The 17,855-nt window shown below is 31.7% G+C and overlaps 2 protein-coding genes across 2 annotated transcripts; both read right to left on the reverse strand.

The window, feature by feature from the left end:
* Positions 1 to 655: 655 nt before the first annotated feature.
* LOC105155177 (HSP20-like chaperones superfamily protein) lies at positions 656 to 1,461 on the reverse strand. Its single transcript, XM_011071033.3, has 2 exons — positions 1,138 to 1,461; positions 656 to 1,039 (listed from the first exon to the last, which is right to left on the reverse strand). Exons 1-2 carry the CDS (start codon positions 1,268 to 1,270, stop codon positions 744 to 746), a joined length of 429 nt encoding a protein of 142 aa, XP_011069335.1. The 5' UTR covers positions 1,271 to 1,461; the 3' UTR covers positions 656 to 743.
* A 10,339-nt stretch (positions 1,462 to 11,800) lies between these two features.
* PDLP7 (plasmodesmata-located protein 7) lies at positions 11,801 to 15,268 on the reverse strand. The gene is made up of 3 exons (XM_011087545.3): positions 14,440 to 15,268; positions 12,661 to 12,774; positions 11,801 to 11,981 (listed from the first exon to the last, which is right to left on the reverse strand). Exons 1-3 carry the CDS (start codon positions 15,161 to 15,163, stop codon positions 11,974 to 11,976), a joined length of 846 nt encoding a protein of 281 aa, XP_011085847.1. The 5' UTR covers positions 15,164 to 15,268; the 3' UTR covers positions 11,801 to 11,973.
* Between the last annotated feature and the right edge of the window lie 2,587 nt (positions 15,269 to 17,855).

Genomic DNA, 17,855 nt, shown 5'->3' on the forward strand with positions numbered 1-17,855 from the left:
TATATTAATCGCAACTATAAAATATTTTTATGTATTTCGATTGTATTATTTTAGATCATAGATACTTTTCTATAATTTTTAAATTGTTCAGTATGAAATTTTTTTTGATATATTTTATTAATTATATTACTACTAAACTAATTAGTAGTTTATATTTATAACAATAAATTATAATTTCATACAATATTTTGGTATATTTATAACATATATAGTATACATTATGCAAACCTATTTTATCACTTATAAATTTATATAGATATTTGATAATTTGATCCCATGATTTAATCTAATAATAATAATAAATAAATAATAATAAAAAAAAAATACCAAATTCGAGCTCATCATGTAAAAGTCGAACTCGAGCTCGCCAAAAGCTCAACTCATTGCCGCCCTGCATTGCTACTATGTTGTTTCGCTGGTTCCGTTTCCCAACTCTTCTTACTTGTTGGTCCTGATCCAGAACGAAAGTCCAAAACTGTCGGACCCATATTATTTCGCACGCATCAATATTAATAGTGTATGTCTAATTCTTAAAAAACTAAGAGTAATTTATACAAATTATATTGATGTTTTTTATGGATATATGAGTAATTTTTTAAAAGATAAGAAATTATTATGTAAATAGGATATAATAAAACGTTTTACTTCACAAACATACAAAACTGATTACTGATCATTATTGACCCAAACAGTACAATCCCACCGGTTCTGAAGTCGATGATCATCATCAGTTCACAAGCTCATCAAAGCTTGCTGGTTATATTGATATTCCTAACTCTAGAAGGCTTGGGAGTTGTATCCTTGGGTACAACCACCGTAAGCACGCCGTTCTCCACCTGAGCTTTGATCTGATCTACCTTCACATCCTCCGGCAATTCAATCTCCCTCGAGAAATCTGCTTTCCCCAATGTTTTCCTCTCCGCCACATGCCAAACAACGTCTTTCTCTTTCCCCTGCTGCTCCTCTTTCCCACCTTCCGCTCTGATCACCAGGGTGTTCCCCTCCTCCACCTGAACTTTTATATCCTCCTTGCTATACCCTACCATGTATATATCCATCCAAACACACCTCCATCGGAATCTGAATTTGGAAATGCAAAGCATTTCAATTAATTAAGGGAGGGATCGCAGAACTGACCTGGGACGTTGATTTTGAAGATGTGAGCGGTTGGGGATTCCAGCCAGTCAAGGAGGGCTGTCGATCCTGGGGATGTGCGGTAGATTGTGGGGCTGAGGAAGAAGCGCCTGAAAGGATCGCCAAACAAAGCCATGTGATTTTCCTTCTGAGAGAATGTGTGTGTGTTGTAGTTGTAGAGTTTTGAGGGAAGCAAAGGATTTAAGGGTGGGAGGGTTGTTTGGCTGAGGGGAAATTGGATGAATAATGATATTTGTGTAGAAGGTGCGCTCTAGAGCCTCTGGAAGGTTCCAGGAGGCTTATCTGATATCTCCATTTCGTACTTTGAAGAAGATGATAGAGTGGTGATCTGGTGTATTCTGGTATATGTTTTTACCCTGAACAACGACCAAACCAACCAATAACAAATAAATTAAAAAGAAAATTATATTTAACAATATCTGACCTGTTAATTTTTGCTTTGTTATTTTAATTTTTAATATTTAATTTTAATTTCTTATTTAACTTAGGATTAAATACTTTTTGCACCCCTAACTATATATAAACTGCAGTTTCACCCTTAAACTATATAACATAACAAATGACCCCTCACAATATGGATCAATTTTTTTCAAGATGAAAATGCCCTTAGAATTTACACCAAATGAAATATATTTGTTACAATCATTCTATATATAATCTGAATTATTATAATTTTTTAAAATAAATACTATCTGAAATTTATAATTTTTATACTGAGTATATAATCTATATAAACTTTATAAATTTTACAATTCTTATACTTTTTACATAACTGATAAAATATTTATATAATTTTTGCTCGTGTTGTTTTTTATATAAACTCTTTTTAAAAATAAGTTATCAATACAATTTAAAATATTACACAAAATATATATGTAGATACTGATATATTTTTATTGTGGGCATGTAACTGATAAAAAATTATAATTTATATCACATACTTTTTTATAATATTATATGCATTATGTATTTACACATATTTGTGTGTACTTGTTAATTATATACTTTGTAAAATATATTTGTATATATTGAGCTCAATATTTTTTTATTTTTCTGTATTACATAATTTATAAAAAGTTTAAAACTTTAAATATTATTTTTAAAATAAAATTTGAGTAAAATCTTAAATAACTATAAGTAGTTTTGGAGGAAATTTTTTATTAAAACATATTTTAGAGAGTAAAATAAAAAATATAAGGGGTGAGTGAGAAGGGTATTTTTTGTCTTAATATTGTCAAATTATATATTCAGAAATATTTTTGTTACCTTTCATATTTTAAAAATGTAAATGCGAGTACATGCATGGTTGAAAGGTGCAAAACATATTTAACCCTTTTAACTTACTATTCACATAATTGTTAAACTTCAAACATAAAAAAAGTTGGATTCATTTCAAAGTTCAAATGCTTTTTGGGAATAGAAAAATGAAGATTGCTAAAATATCACAATATAATTTTGCTAGGATAAAGTCAATATATATATTAAATTACCTTTTTTTATTATATTTATCTAGTTTACAAAAATAATATTTATTTATAATATAGATGTATCTAGTGTGTCCTTATTACTTAGTATATGATGCCCAGAAAAATGGACTAACCCAAAGAGGTATAAGTAGTCTGAAAAGAAGAAAGGAATATAAAGTTCACAATGCCACCCAAGAGGCCCTTTCGGGAGAGCCCAAGATACCCACAAGAAGCCCAATTCATGTAAAGCTCTCAGAGAGTCTAGCAAGCACCCCTAGAAAATAAATTAATCAAAAAACTAAGGTGGCATGCACTAGGATCTTTGGAGGCACAAGTCACAAAATCGAATGACAGCTAGCCCTTTGGGAATACGTGGTGCCTCCAGGGCGAAGTAACCTATAATCTCTAAAATCTTGAACAATGATTGGGAGAAGAGGTCTCATTAACCTCCCTAAACTTGGAATATAACGCCCCAAAAATAGGAGTCTTCCTTTAGGTGCCATCCTTGGGACACGACCTAATTGATATCTTAAAAACAACCTACTCATAAAAATTGAAATGATAATGAGAACAACTATAATTACTAACAATTCAGCCTCCCTCCTAATCACATTGATCTCTTTCTTAGTAAGTCAAATCTTGACTTGGTCAATTTATCATCTGTACCTGGAAGAAGGAACTCAAATAATAGCAAACTCATTCAATATGCTTAAAACATGTCATATTGAATGGCAACAATACAATTGAGCTTGTGAAAATCACATTAGGCTAAGACCGAATCTCATGATCACCACTTTGTGTCTTCAAAAAGACCGTTTACTATATTATCCTCCATGCAAGGAACGACCTACGACTATATTAATTGGCCATGCCTTGTTATATGACAACGCCAATCACAAACAAGCAATCTCCAGCGTGCCTGTGGAAAGACCCAAGCAGAAACTGAACGACGAAGCCTTACTAGTAGCCCAATGCTACGCCAGTGTGCCCCGTGAACCGTCCAACCCCTGAGCCCAATGACTGCTTAGCAAAACCACATGATCAAACCCATGAATCCAATCAAACAATCACATGGACGATAGACCATTTAAAGGCCACATGCAAGTTGAATATTCTGAAGAACAGAATGATATCAAGATAAATAGGACTTTTTGGATACTTATATATATTGACTCTAAAGGTAGTTCCTAGTGAAAGTTCATAATGAATTCGAGAATTCCATATATTCAACATAATAATCACGTTATAGCACTTAACTTCATAGAGTTTGGAAGGCTCGTTCAAATCCAGTAAATAACCAAATGTCATATTCATTTTCATTTATCAATGAACAATTTCAAGAAATATTTTATTCAAGTTCGTCGCAAGAAAGACTACTTTTGATACATATATATATTGATGCACGATATACATATATTCCTCCAATTTTCCAAATGCTAATATAACTTTTAACGGTACTCAAAGTGAGGTCCATGGCAAGAGGTCTTGAAGGATCACAAGGAAGCTGAGTAGATAATTCATGTACACGCAAATCCTATAATTCCAATATCTTCAAAACCGTGAGTTTGATGACCACTTAAACCTGAATGTGGTTATATACAAGGTTATATCTATATTCTTATACTAGATAGAACAACGGTATTTTTAAGCTTGAAATGTCATCCATATCTATTATAATTTATTTAAATTTTGTTTAATTAATTAATTGAATAATAATTAGCAAAGCTAGTCGAAAAATAAATACAATTAGCCAACTAAGCCAACTCATAAATAAATCTATTTTTTTTATTTTTATTTATAATATATCGTATTAATTCAATTGAAATTAGTTGAACTGAATTAATTAATAAATAAATTAATATTTATATAATCTACATAGTCAATGAGTGAAGAATTATTATAAAATTTTCATCTCAAAAAGTACCACTGCCAATTATTTAATAAACGTCTAATTTTATTAAATAAGTAATTGACAAATAATTTACTCACGAGGAAAGTACAATGTTTATGAAACAATCACTAAAGTTATATTAGAAAAATAGATTAAATTTTCAATTATATGATAAGTTTCAATAAACCAAATTAAGGGTAATTAAACAATTGTAGTTAGTCAATGGGTTAAAAGCAAATAATCCCCTGTGAAATTCAAAAAGAGCAAATTACCCCCTTGTATAAAATAAATCAGCAAATTATCCTTTGTGATTCGAAAAAAGTAGCACACTGCCTCCCTTAGCAGTTTAAGAGTAGATCTTAGGGTGTAAAGATAGATGTATCCCTCCTTATATATCAAAGATTGACTTTGTTAACTGATAGGACAGATAGAATTCTCTAGTACTAGAGAGTGAGAGGTGACAAAAACCTTACATTTTTTAACTTGATAAGATTTGTGGGAAACCCTACCACAATCCGCCGTTAAATTGAGTTTCTAAAGGCATGAGATAAACCCTAGTGTTAGTAAAGGTTTTTCAATACAATTTTATATAGTTTCATTTTTTTTTTTGGGTACTGATTTTTTGTTTTGTTTTGTGCACATCTGTGAATGTTGGATAAAAGATTGAGAAATCTGACATTGAAATATTGGTGGAAATAAGCTATGTTACAAAGTACGATCTTTAGTTCTTGTTTTTTCCTAAGATTATTTTCTGATATAGGGTTTCTGTGTTTTTTTGTTTTTGTTTATACGTTTCAATCTAAAGAAAAGGTCCTCTAAAACTTCAGACCTGTGGAGAGTGGAGGTATGTACTAAACCTATTTATATTGTTTTCTTGTACTATTGGCTGTAGGGAATTTTTTTCTGCTGATTTTAGCTCTAGGGTTTATTTTATACTTATTATTGGTTTACGATTTATTCTATGCTGATTCTAGTATTTGGTTCCACAACTTTTTATCTATTACATTTTTTAGTCGATATATGCTTGAATATTTTAAGACATGTTGTCCTAAGTCAAACATACTTGAATATTTTAAACTTTGTGGTCCTGTAATGTAGGAATGCTTGTTTTTTTTATTGGGAAGTTACGGCTTTATATGCCAGCATCTTTGAATACTGTTATGTGCATATGGTTCTGTCAATTGCTTAAGCATTGTATTTTGTGATTTTATTTTATTTATCTATAAAATTTTGAGGCACATAAAGTTATTTTTTGTTGGGGTGGGAAATTTGTAAAACATCCTAAACTTCGATATGTAGGAGGGCATAAGTATTTGAGAAAGTGAGCATAGATTATCTGGGTATGTATGTATTAGGGGAAATGTATCAACAGTATAGGGGAAAAAGTCATTGCTTAAATTTTATTACAAAGATCCTACTCGACCATTAGAATCGGGAATAAGACAAATTAAAGAAGAAAGTCCTAACATTTGTTTGGTTGATTTACAAAACTATCATAGAGGCTTTAATGTTCCAGTAAATGTTTATGTTGAGGAAGAGGATGCTAAACCTCTTTAAGTCGTAGATAGTCAGGGTAATCCAATCCAAAAGGCGTGGGAGGAAGAGATTAGATACTTATTATAGGGAATAGACTTTGAGGAGTTCGATGAGAATGAGACTGAGAGTGATGTTCTGAGGAAGGACTGTGAAGGGCAGGGGTAAGGGGGTTGAGTTTGAGGGGGTTGAAATGAGAAAGGATTGTGTGCAGGATATCGAGGGTTAGGGATTAGGTAGGTTTGAGTTTGAGGGGGCTGACTGTGAGGGGCATGGGGGAGGGGGGATTTGGAGGTTAATGAGAATTTGACTAACACATTTAACAATGAGCCAAAATATGTGGCTGAAAATCCAGTTGAGAATTTAACTGAAATTCTAGTTCAACAAATGGCTGGAAACATGAATGAGAATTTCACTGAAATTCTAGTTCAACAAATGGCTGAAAACATATCTTCTGATGTTCCAATTTGAAATTGATTGAGAAAGGCAAAAGAAAAATGTATGAAAGATTTTTGAATGAGTCCTCATCAGAATTTGATGATTCATCTAATAAGGACTTTGTGCAATCTTGTCATTAGAGTGATAGTGATGCCCATAGTGGGATTTTGAAAGACATTGAATTTGAATCTGATGATGATATTTTTGTCAAAGAACCCAAGTAAAAAAGAATTATTGATGAAACTGAAAAGGTGATAAAAGATAAAATGAACAAGAAAATACTTGAAACATTTGAAACTGCAGAACATGAATGTGCTAGTGATGATTGGACTGGGAATGAAAATGGTCTGGTTAGCTTGGAAGGTAGTGAAGAATTTGATACTGAAAACACCCTATTTTCCAAAGAATCCACTTAATATGAAAAATTTAAATCTAGTAGTTGGGATGAAATTCCAAAATGTTGCACAATTTATAGATGTTTCGAGGGACTAGTGCATAAGGAATGGGGTGGACATTTAGTTCGTAAGAAATGAGACTGCAAGGATGACTGCAAAATGGAAAGTAGAGGGTTGTGAATGGAGGATCCATGCCTCACCAATACAGAATGGACCTACATTCGAAATTAAAACATTAAAGGCAAGCATACATGTGCAAGGACCTATGAAAATAGGCTTGCCAATGCATCATATCTTGCAAAAAGAATTGAAAATGCAATAAGAGATCATCCTACGATTCCTGTTCAAGAACTGAAAAATAGAGTTCTTTCCAAATGCAATGTGGATGTTAGTAGATTTAAGGTGATGAGGCCAAAAAAGAAGTTATAGAGAGAATAAGAGAGGATGATGTGAAGCAATATGAGTTGTTGTGGGACAACTGTGAAACAGTCAAACAATGTAATCTAGGTCTAAGCTCATACTTAGAAAATTGAAAAGTTTTGATCCTCCTGTCTTTGATAGAATGTATTTAAGTTTATGGGCACTAAAAAAAAGATTTGTGAAAGGGTGTAGGCCAATCATAAGCCTTGATGGCTATTTTTTAAAAACAATTTATGGGGACTAATTGCTTGTGGCTGTGGGAAAGGATGGGAATGACAATATGCTCCCAATTTAGTGCAAACAGAATACATGGACACTTGGGGATGGTTTGTGGGTGGACTATTGGATGATATGGGGGTGTGGGCACTAGAAAATGGTCATTATATCTGACAAGCAAAAAGGCCTTGTAGAGGCCTTAAAAGACTTTGTTCAAGAATTTGGGGCACAAATTTTGTTTAAAACATATGTATGAAAATTTCAATGTAGAATTCAAGTCTGTTGAACGGAAAGAGTAATTCTAGAAAGCAGCCTCAACTGCTAACAGAAGGGAGTTTGAGTCTTTCATTAAAAAAAATTGAAGAAATTGATCCAAAAATAAAATATAAAGTAGAAACAGCCTTTTGATTGGTTAAAAAAGATTAATCCACAGCATTGGGCAAGATCATATTTTCCAGTTCACAGCAAATGTGACATTCTGCTGAATAACTTATGTGAAAGCTTAAACAAGTACATACTTGAGGTAAGGGAGAAACTAATTATAAGTATGTTAGAGTGGATCAGAACAAGGTTGAAGTCTAGGTTGCAATTGAAAAGAGAGGGAATGGAAAAGTATGAAGGAATAATTTTTCCTTACATCTTAAAAAAGATCAACAAATAACAACAAACTGCAAGAAATTATTTAGGTGGTGTGGGGGGCAGAGTGTAAAATTGACCACTTCTTGGACGAGTATATGGTTGATTTAGAGGGGAAAAAAAACATGCAATTGTGGCATGTTTCAATTAACAGGGCACCCATGCTACCATCCTTGTGCAGCAATTGGTCCAAAAGCGCTAAACTAGAGGACTATGTAGATGACTATTATAAGAAGTCAGTGTACTTGAAGGTGTATAATTACATTATACATGTTGTTCTTGGGATAAAAGATTACATAAAAACAAGTTTGAGCCATTTAAACCCCCAAAGATTAAGAAGAAAAGGAGCAGATCTAAGAAGTTTAGGAGAAAAGACCCTAATGAGCTGCAATCAAAGATATCAACTAGGAAAAGGTTGACTCATACCTACAATAAATGCCTTGAAACAAACCATAAAAAGGGAACTTGCAAAAATTACATTTTAGTCCAAATAGAAATAGAAAATGGTATGTATTAGTGTTTAGCAATTGAAGTCCAGTCAATATCTAGTAGGTCTCAATTTAATCCCTTAAAATTTTAATATATTAAAATAATATTTTTTTAATTCATTTTCTAATCAATTTATGACTTTCTAGCTCTTAAGAATTAAACTATCAAGTTTCATATAATTTCTTCTTTATCCTAAATTGGCTCCACTTTCTCATTTACAATTTCAAGTTTTCTTCCATGGATTCTATATACAGCTGCGCATCTCATAAAAATAATACATAATATTTAATATAATAAATACAGGGCGTCACACGGAAGTCATTCTTATTCCTAAAAGATGATTTCATCCACAATTGACTCTCCGAATCTAGGGGATCCTCCAACTGGGGAGTCTTCACCGAATTTAAGGGGGACTCAACATTATCTAACAATTTTAAGATCATACAAGTCCAAATTTGAGTTTTTCTCTATCCAACTTACGAATGCCTATAAATAGAGAGTTCCCTCCTCATCAGCAGGAGAGGACATATGTTTTTTTATACTTTGAGTCTATATACTATAATTTTTACCTTAAAGCTATCACTTTAATTGAAAGAAACATTGTACTACACGAAAACGAGCAATAATACTCTTATTTACATTCTTTTATCTTTACCCCCTGTGATATTGAAAATGAGCATATTACTCCATTTCCTATAAAAAAATTATAGCAATTTAACTTTCTGTACTTTTTGAAATGAAGCAATTTACCTCCTTATACAGGGAGGTAAATTGCTTCATTTTAAAAAACGTAGGGAGGTAAATTGTTGTATTTTATAAAATATAGGGAGGTAAATCGCTATTTATTTTTTCATAAGGGGGTAATTTGCGATATCACAATAAGGTTGCTTGCATTTTTTCCTCGTATCATTACATATAAATTTTATAGGAGATATCTAATCAATTTCATCTATCTATATTATTGGAAATACGTTAATCCAAGATGACGAATCAAGAAAAAAATGAACAAATAAGGCAGCCTGAGCCTTATAATGTAATACAATAATTGAAAGACCCTTGTGATGGTCCATAAGTGGTTATATCCAACTTTATTAGATTGGTATGTTAAAGCAAGCTTTACAACTTTGTTTTATGTCTTATTATCACATATATAATTAAAGTTAAGGAAGAAAGTTGTAAGGTCGCCACTTCAATATGATTCCCAACTTTTTCCGACCATGCTGCATTATTGATTCATTCTCCATCCATCAAATGAAATCCTTCGTGTTTAAGTATTAAGTTTGATGGGGGTAGGAAAATGGAGTTCGCTCCACACAGTGATTTGGTTAGAAGTTTCGGGAATTTGAAAAAAAGAGAAGATTATTGGGTAGTCTCAATAAAGACACTTCAATGATTAAGTCAAATTCAAAATTGAATGAAAATATTAATTGTTAGTGTGAAAGCGATAAATGACGTATGAATAAATATTAAAGTGGTTTAATGTATTTGTAGGGCCAAATGTACTCACTTGTTTAGGCCACGTGACTTGATCTTGAGCTTGGAATTGTCATATAATAAATGGACCATACGTGTCGAGTCGAGTGGGTACCGCGGTTTTGGCCTATAAATGGCATTTTGCTTTCAGGGGTAGGGAGGTGGCAGGGATGTTACACGTTGAGGGACGATTAAGTAACCTGATAATGACACTTTATTCTTTTACGAGATAGATGATCAAGTTTTTATTGTTTTTTTTTTTTGGGGGGGGGAGGGGAGAGTTAACAAAATAGCGGTAATCCTCCTTACAAAGAAAAAAAAAGAAAGTATTGTGTTATTCGTATTGTTTTTAAATTGCGGTAATAAGAAATGAGAATATACATTTGATTCTTATTCTAGGATAAATGTAGTGGAATAGGGAGTATTTGCGAAAATTTTTATTTTTTATAAGTTGATTTTTGTAGGATAAGTTGGAATGGGAAATTTTAACATATTAGGTTTGGTTGGACGTGAACTAATTATATGGTAAGTGCAATAGACTTGCTATGTGATTAGTGTATAGTTCAAGAAAAGTGATCAATCACATGGCAAATGTATTGCACTTGCTCTGTGATTGATTTATTTAGGCCAAAGTTGATTTGAATAAGAATTTTTCAAGTTGAAAGTTGTAGCATAATCAAAAGTCCATAGTAATTATAAAAGTAAAAAGGCAAAAAGCATATAAAAGTTAAATTGGATTATATTGGGGGGGGGGGGGATTTCTAAACAAGCTTAATTAGTAAAATTAGTTTTGTCCCCATGTGTTAAAAAGCCTATTTTTGCTTAATATTTGAACTTGTCTTTAATTAATAATAATTATTTTTTTTACTCAAAAAAAATATTTTAATTAATATATTTCATATTTAATTTTTCTATAAATATTTATCATTTTTGTATTATTAAAATATTGAATACTAATAGAAAAATTGAGTGTTTAATTCTATAATGTTCACAATAAGTAATATAATTGTTCATCCATACACAATAAATAAACTTTTTTAAAAAATAATTTTTATTAATTAAGTAAACAATTTATTTATAATTTTCTACAATATCGGAATAGTATCAAATAATAATGTGATTAAACATAAAAATTCTAAAATATTAAATATGTGAAAGTGTAAATTTTATTAGAGTTACTATTCAGAATATTTGAAAACTCTAATATCAACTTTAGATGTGCAATTTTAAAAATAAATTAAAAAGGGTAATTTTGAATTAAAATTATTACATGGGGATAAATTAGTCGTTACAGAAAATAAAAAATTAATTAATTAGACGCTTTTAGCTTTTGACTTAAAAATATTTTTTTATTTTTAACAATTTTAAAAATAAAAATTAACATCTAAAACACCTTAAAAATATTTTTTTAATACAGAAGTTAAAAAGTGCTTTTCCATTCTTCAGTGATTTAGAGCAGAATTTTGTTACAACATCTTTCGCGGCCGCATAATCACAACCACAATCTTCCTTATGAGTTAGTCTGTAAGGTACCTAATTTTTGCTTTTTGTATATATTTATACATATAAATCTTCATTTTATTGCTTTTCATAATCTTAATACTGACAATTAATATACAAAAATTGTAATTATTAATAATTATGTAATTAATAATTACTAACAAAATTGTAATTATTGATCTTGAACAGGATGAAAGATAATAATTAATTCAACAAAAGACACACACAATGTACACCTTTACAAAAAGAATAGGCCTTTTTCTTACAACAACATTAGACAAGGGAACCTTATCAAATCAAAGGTAAAATACAGCAAATCTTGAAAGTAAGTTTAGAGGGCATCATCATGATTTTCTTCCCCTTATTTCCCTGCACAAAGAAATTAAGTTAGCTAATGATGTTATCTCATGATTTGAACATATGGGAAATTTTAGCACAGATTGAACGTAGCCTAAGTGTATTATACTTGCTGTGTAAATAATGTATAATTTAAAAAGAGTAATCAATCGCTTAATAAATGCAATTACACTTATAATTTGATTGGTTTATTCGTTCCAGTTAAACTTGATTCAGTTTAAATTTGTTGTATGATTGGTGTAAAGTTTAAGAAAACCGACTGATTACAAAAGTATAATTAGATTGTACTATGATAAGTAAATAATTTCTAATAAATTGCATTAACACCTCTTGAGGTCAGGTCAAAATTCACAAATATTTTCTATTTTTTGCAGAATTACAATTACAATCCTTGAGGTGTTAGAGTTTTAAGTTTCGTCTCTGAAAATGAGGTGTAGTTGTAATTTGTAATTTGTAAAAGACATGGGACGTCTATGTATTTTGGCCTAACTTCTGAGGATGTTTGTGTATTTTGACCTAACCTCAAACAGTGTTTGTATATTTTGACTTAACCTCAAACAGTTTTTGTGTATTTGGCCTAAATTCAAGAAACGTAAATGTAATTTATCCTTAAATTGAAAAGATCGCATAAGCACAATTATGTTTGTAAAGTGAATGATTTGGTAATTTTTCTTTTTTTGATTCTTTGTACCGTTTCTCCCGAATAATCTGCCGATAAAAGTGAGGAAAATGATGACCAAAGCAACCCCAGCTAGCAGTCCAACGACGATAGCGAATGTCTTCTCTGACTCACTATGAGAGGAATCTGCAGAAGAAATAGAGAATTAGCGGAGACTTAACGCCGGTGTTTCCAACAGTTTAACATAACCATTTATGAACTTATCATTGAAAATAAGCTAAAACGACTGTACCTAATTTACAAATTATGTTTCACAAATAAAATAATTTAAGCCAAAAGCTACAAGTAGCTCCGTATAAAGTTCTGCAACTTATTGGTAAAATTCTAAATATTACATTATTTTACGAGGCACTATAGTTTTAATTTTTTTACCGTTTATTTTTGTTTTCAGACCCTCCCAATTTTTACAACCCTTTAACTAACAACTTTTACATGCTTTTTGAAAAATTGTACATATACCCCTCAAAAACATCAACGTCGTTGCAAAACTATCCTTTTTTTTATTGTCAGAAATAATTCTTATAATTATACAAAAAATAAAAATAATTTATGTAAATAGGCCATATGCGTTGGAGAAATTATAAATGTAATTGTCCCTAATTGTTAATATGAAGAAATATGTCATTTCATACGATTTAGGGAGTACTTGGAAGCTGTCCTACTTTTAGAAAAATGATGATTTGTACAATAATAATAATAATATATTATTTGCAGAAAATAAGAAAAATTAGATATGGACTTTGTTTGGATGAATGAATTTGAATAAAGGAATTCAAATGACTTCGTGTTAAAGAGATTTGATATCCATCAGGATGTTACTAAAAATAGCTAAAAATAAGAATTAAATGGTTTCAAATATTTTGAAACGTAAAATTATCCAAACAAGTATAGTGGATTTATTATTATAAATTTGAAATCCTCAACGACTCCAAATACATCAATCCAAACATTGCACGAAAGAAAACGATGAGTTAAACAAAGTTTAATTGACAAAAGACTAATTTAACCCCATATTTAAAAAAAAAATTATTATAAGATGAACAAAATAGTTAAAGAGTGTATGAGATTTATTTTATTTATATATAACAGGAAAAAGTAGCTGAAAGCATCCTTATATGTTCTTTTTGCTTTTGAAACATTCTTTAATTAGTTTAATTTAAAAAGTTGAATCAATTTTTAATAAAGTAAAAGAAATGGTTATTTTGTAGCCAGAAATTAAAAGTACCTTTTCAAAATTATTATAAATTTTTCCTTTTTTTAGCAAGAAATATTTTCTTAATTTCTACCAGTCTAATAAATTGAGTGTTTTTTCAATTCAATGGCGGTGATTGGTGGCATGATTTTTCTGTCGTAAATTGTATTCTATCTTTTACTCCATTCAATATTCACAATTCACGTGTATATAAATGACATTATTTAAATTGTATTCCGTTTTGGCATATCATATTAATAAATTGGGTACCGAAAGATTTTATGTCACATTTTTATGAGTTATATCTGTATATATATTGTATGCAATTTTTTTTAAATTATAATCTAGTTTAATTATATTTTTTAATTTTAAAAAATGTCAACCACATATTGATATGATCGAAATGGGGAAAAAATTTTAATTAAATAAAATTAATTATATGACAAATATGATATACTTATTATATAATTGATTATTTTTTTAAAACTGTATATATTAATTACATGATAAATTTATTATACTTGTCGTATGATTAAATATGTAGGTCTAATTCGAAAAGAGACGAGGAAATATACGATGACTCAAAAATAATGTCCTACCATGATTGGATGATCTTGCATAATTCTGGGCCCCACTAACCGAGTACCTCGCGTAACACTTGGCCAAGAACATGTCCCCAAACACAGCGCCGCCGCACTCCACCTTCAACCGCCGTATTGCCTCCGTCAAACAGTCCTGACATTGCCCCATACTCAAGTCCCCCACGCACTGCGCCACCCCGTTCACATCCTCGGACGCTCCGACCCGGTACGCCCCGCCCGCCCCATTCAGAGCCGCCAGCACCGCATCCCGACGGCCCATCTCATCACTATTATAACCATCCGACGGCCCGCATTTCTTCATGGCCACCGTCTTATCCTCCACCCCTATGAATGAAGCGTTGTCGTACTTCACGAAGCAGCCATCCAGCTGTACGGCGCCGCCGCATGTCTGTGGGCAGAGCGGGCCGAGCCGGGTCACCGCCTGGGCCACGCAGGTGGCGCAGTCGGGCATGGACAAGTCGCCTCGGCATTGATAAAGCCCGTAGACCACGTCTTGCGGACTGGAGCCCATGATTGTGTACTTGTTGTAGGAAGAGTACGTGGCTGAGTTGACGAGAGAAGTGAGGAGGGAGTTGAGGTTTGATTGGTAGGGGGAGTCGGGAGTATACTTAATCTGTGAGCAGCCGCCGTAGAGGAACGCGTCCGGCGATGAGCTTGCAAAAATGAAGAAGAAGAACTGAAGGGAGAAAGGTAGAAGAAGTTGACATGCATTTTTCGCCATGGTTTCAGTGTGTGATTGACGGGAGATGGTTTTTTCCGACAGTTGTGTTAGAAGTTCATGTGAGAATGAGTACTTAAGCAGGGAAGAAGTTCCATTTTTAATTAAAGACAATATTAACTTAAAAGAATAATTACATCGCTCTCTTATAATTAAATCGTTCTGTTAGTAAAATTCATACAGTTTCATGAGATCAACAAAACGTTGAACGGAACTTTATATTGACTCATGATTGACTTACGACATTTATAAAGGTGAAGATGTACTTCCTTACATACAGTAGCGTTTAAAAAAATACATAGGTAGTTTGGTCAAAAAGAAATTATTTGACATGTAATAAATCAATAATAAGTTTCAATCAATTTTTTCGTTGATATCAATAACTTTCGTGAATTTTCACTAACTGATAAATCTATTTATTAGATAAAAATAAATATTAAAAATATTAAATATAATTTTTCAAATTACATACTATTACATCTAATTATATAGAATGTAATTTATCCCTAACTTAAACTATGTGGGCATGCAAAAGTGATGATGGTTATGGGGCCGGACAAGATTGTCTGCTTTTTATTTCTTTGTTCTTAAGTTTTATGTTTGCTGTAATTGATGAAGGGATTGGTGGGTTTTGTGATTTATTATATTCCAATATTATATATGGGTGTTTTATTTTATATTTCATTTCATACGTCGCATATGATGATGTGGGGATTATACTTTTTTTTTTTAATTTTAAAATACATCAATAATTTTAAATCAAGTAATATATTATTATCATAACTTTTTATACGTAATACATCAATATTTTGAAATCAATTAATAAATTCAAAATAAACAATATACTACTACTAAAAGTAGATTAAATATTTAAACCGTAAGATTCGAACTCACAACCTCTTAATTATACATGGGGATCATAATGTGGACTCAATAAATGACTAATTAAAATGCCTCTAAGGATCCATTGTTTGTTACTGATCCAACTCGATTAGTTGAAATTGTCAATCTTATCAAACAGGAAATTTTAGCTCGGACCTCACTTGGCTGAACCTAAACCGATCATATAGCAAGTGCAATATACTTACCATATGAATGAGGTACAGTTTAGGAAAAGTCGACAATCATATAGCAAGTATAATATATGACGTGCTCTGTGATCGATTTGATTTGCTCTAATCTGATTCGGACAAAAAAAAATTTAATCATTTCTCGATCAATGAGATTATAGTGATTGTACAAATCCTCTATTACTATAAATACATAGTCCTCAAATGTCAATGATGAGGGTAATTACCCTTAGCAGCAAAGAAAGACAATTTTACCCTCCAACCCTGAATGTATTCACAAGGATGGACAGGATCCATGCATGAATGTGCACCCGACCCGACTCGCCTGACCCGGTCCAACTGATTGACCCGCTTTGGCAGCCGTTAAATCACCTAACACTTGGACGCCCAAATGATGCCATGTGGCACCTTCTCATACGGTTCCATACAGTATAAATATTGATAAATATGAGCATTTATGGCAAGTGCATTTATTAGATTTTTAATCTTACCAGCTGTCCTTAGGTCGCATTCAACCCCACTTTCTCCAACTTAAGTATCGGAGGGCCTTAGCTGGGAGCTACCCAACAAGCCTAATGTGTGTTTTGTTTTCAGGATCCACTAATAGGAAGCTCGAAGAAAGGTTCAGTGACCCGACCTCAAGGTACCGAGGTCCGATGACATGACCCCGATTGTGCAACCTACATCACTCAATTATATGTTACTTATCAATGTATTACTGCTTGAGTTATTCTCACACTGACAGTACTAATTAAATTTATCCATAATTTAATCATTCAAGAACTGTAATTGAGGTAAACCTAATCATGCATACGAGGAATTGCTTGAGGACATGAGGCGAAGTTCGAAAATGATAAATATAAATCGTAGTCGACCTCAAATCTACACATAAAAATGTATAAGCCGTTTATACATTATATATATATATATATGTTTACGTGTATTACGATGTGCGATGTATAACAAGCTCATGATACGTGGATGATGGTCGATGGCGCTTAATCATCATCAAACAGTGTCTAATCACCGAATATGTGTATCATTTGGTTGAAATAATGTGTCCATTGGGTAAAACTATTCGGATGATACGATGTGTCCATCTGAGTGAAATGGAACGTATGTTTTTTGGATGAAATGATATGTCCATATGGATGAAAGGTTATAACCTTTTAAAGGCATATTTTCTGAATAGATATGTCCATTGGGTGATATCTTTCCAACTTCCATATATAGGTTCCATATCCACTTCATTTTCATAAGTTTATTTCGTTCAACTTGGAAAGCATTTTAGAGCATTTCAATGTTGTCTTTTATTAAGAGTTTCAAAATATTGTTTGGTTCGTCATTTCTCAAAATTTGTAGTACTAATATTTTAAGATTATAAGTCGTTGTATCTTAGGTGACAAATTGTCATTTCCGTTAGCAACAGAGTGGGACAACAAATTACCTCCAAGCAAGTTTCTCAGCCATTTAATTTTTTGACCTGCTAATTGCTAATTCAAGAGTTATGAATTCAAATTTCATGCTAGAGCAAACTATACAAGTTTATTTTACAAAATTTAATGAAATAGCTCCCTCTACCCAAAACAAACACTTATACACTCGTTAGTAAAATTCACTTCATT

Source organism: Sesamum indicum, linkage group LG8, assembly GCF_026168435.1.
Source record: "Sesamum indicum cultivar Baizhima isolate 11 linkage group LG8, ASM2616843v1, whole genome shotgun sequence".
Lineage (NCBI taxonomy): Eukaryota > Viridiplantae > Streptophyta > Magnoliopsida > Lamiales > Pedaliaceae > Sesamum > Sesamum indicum.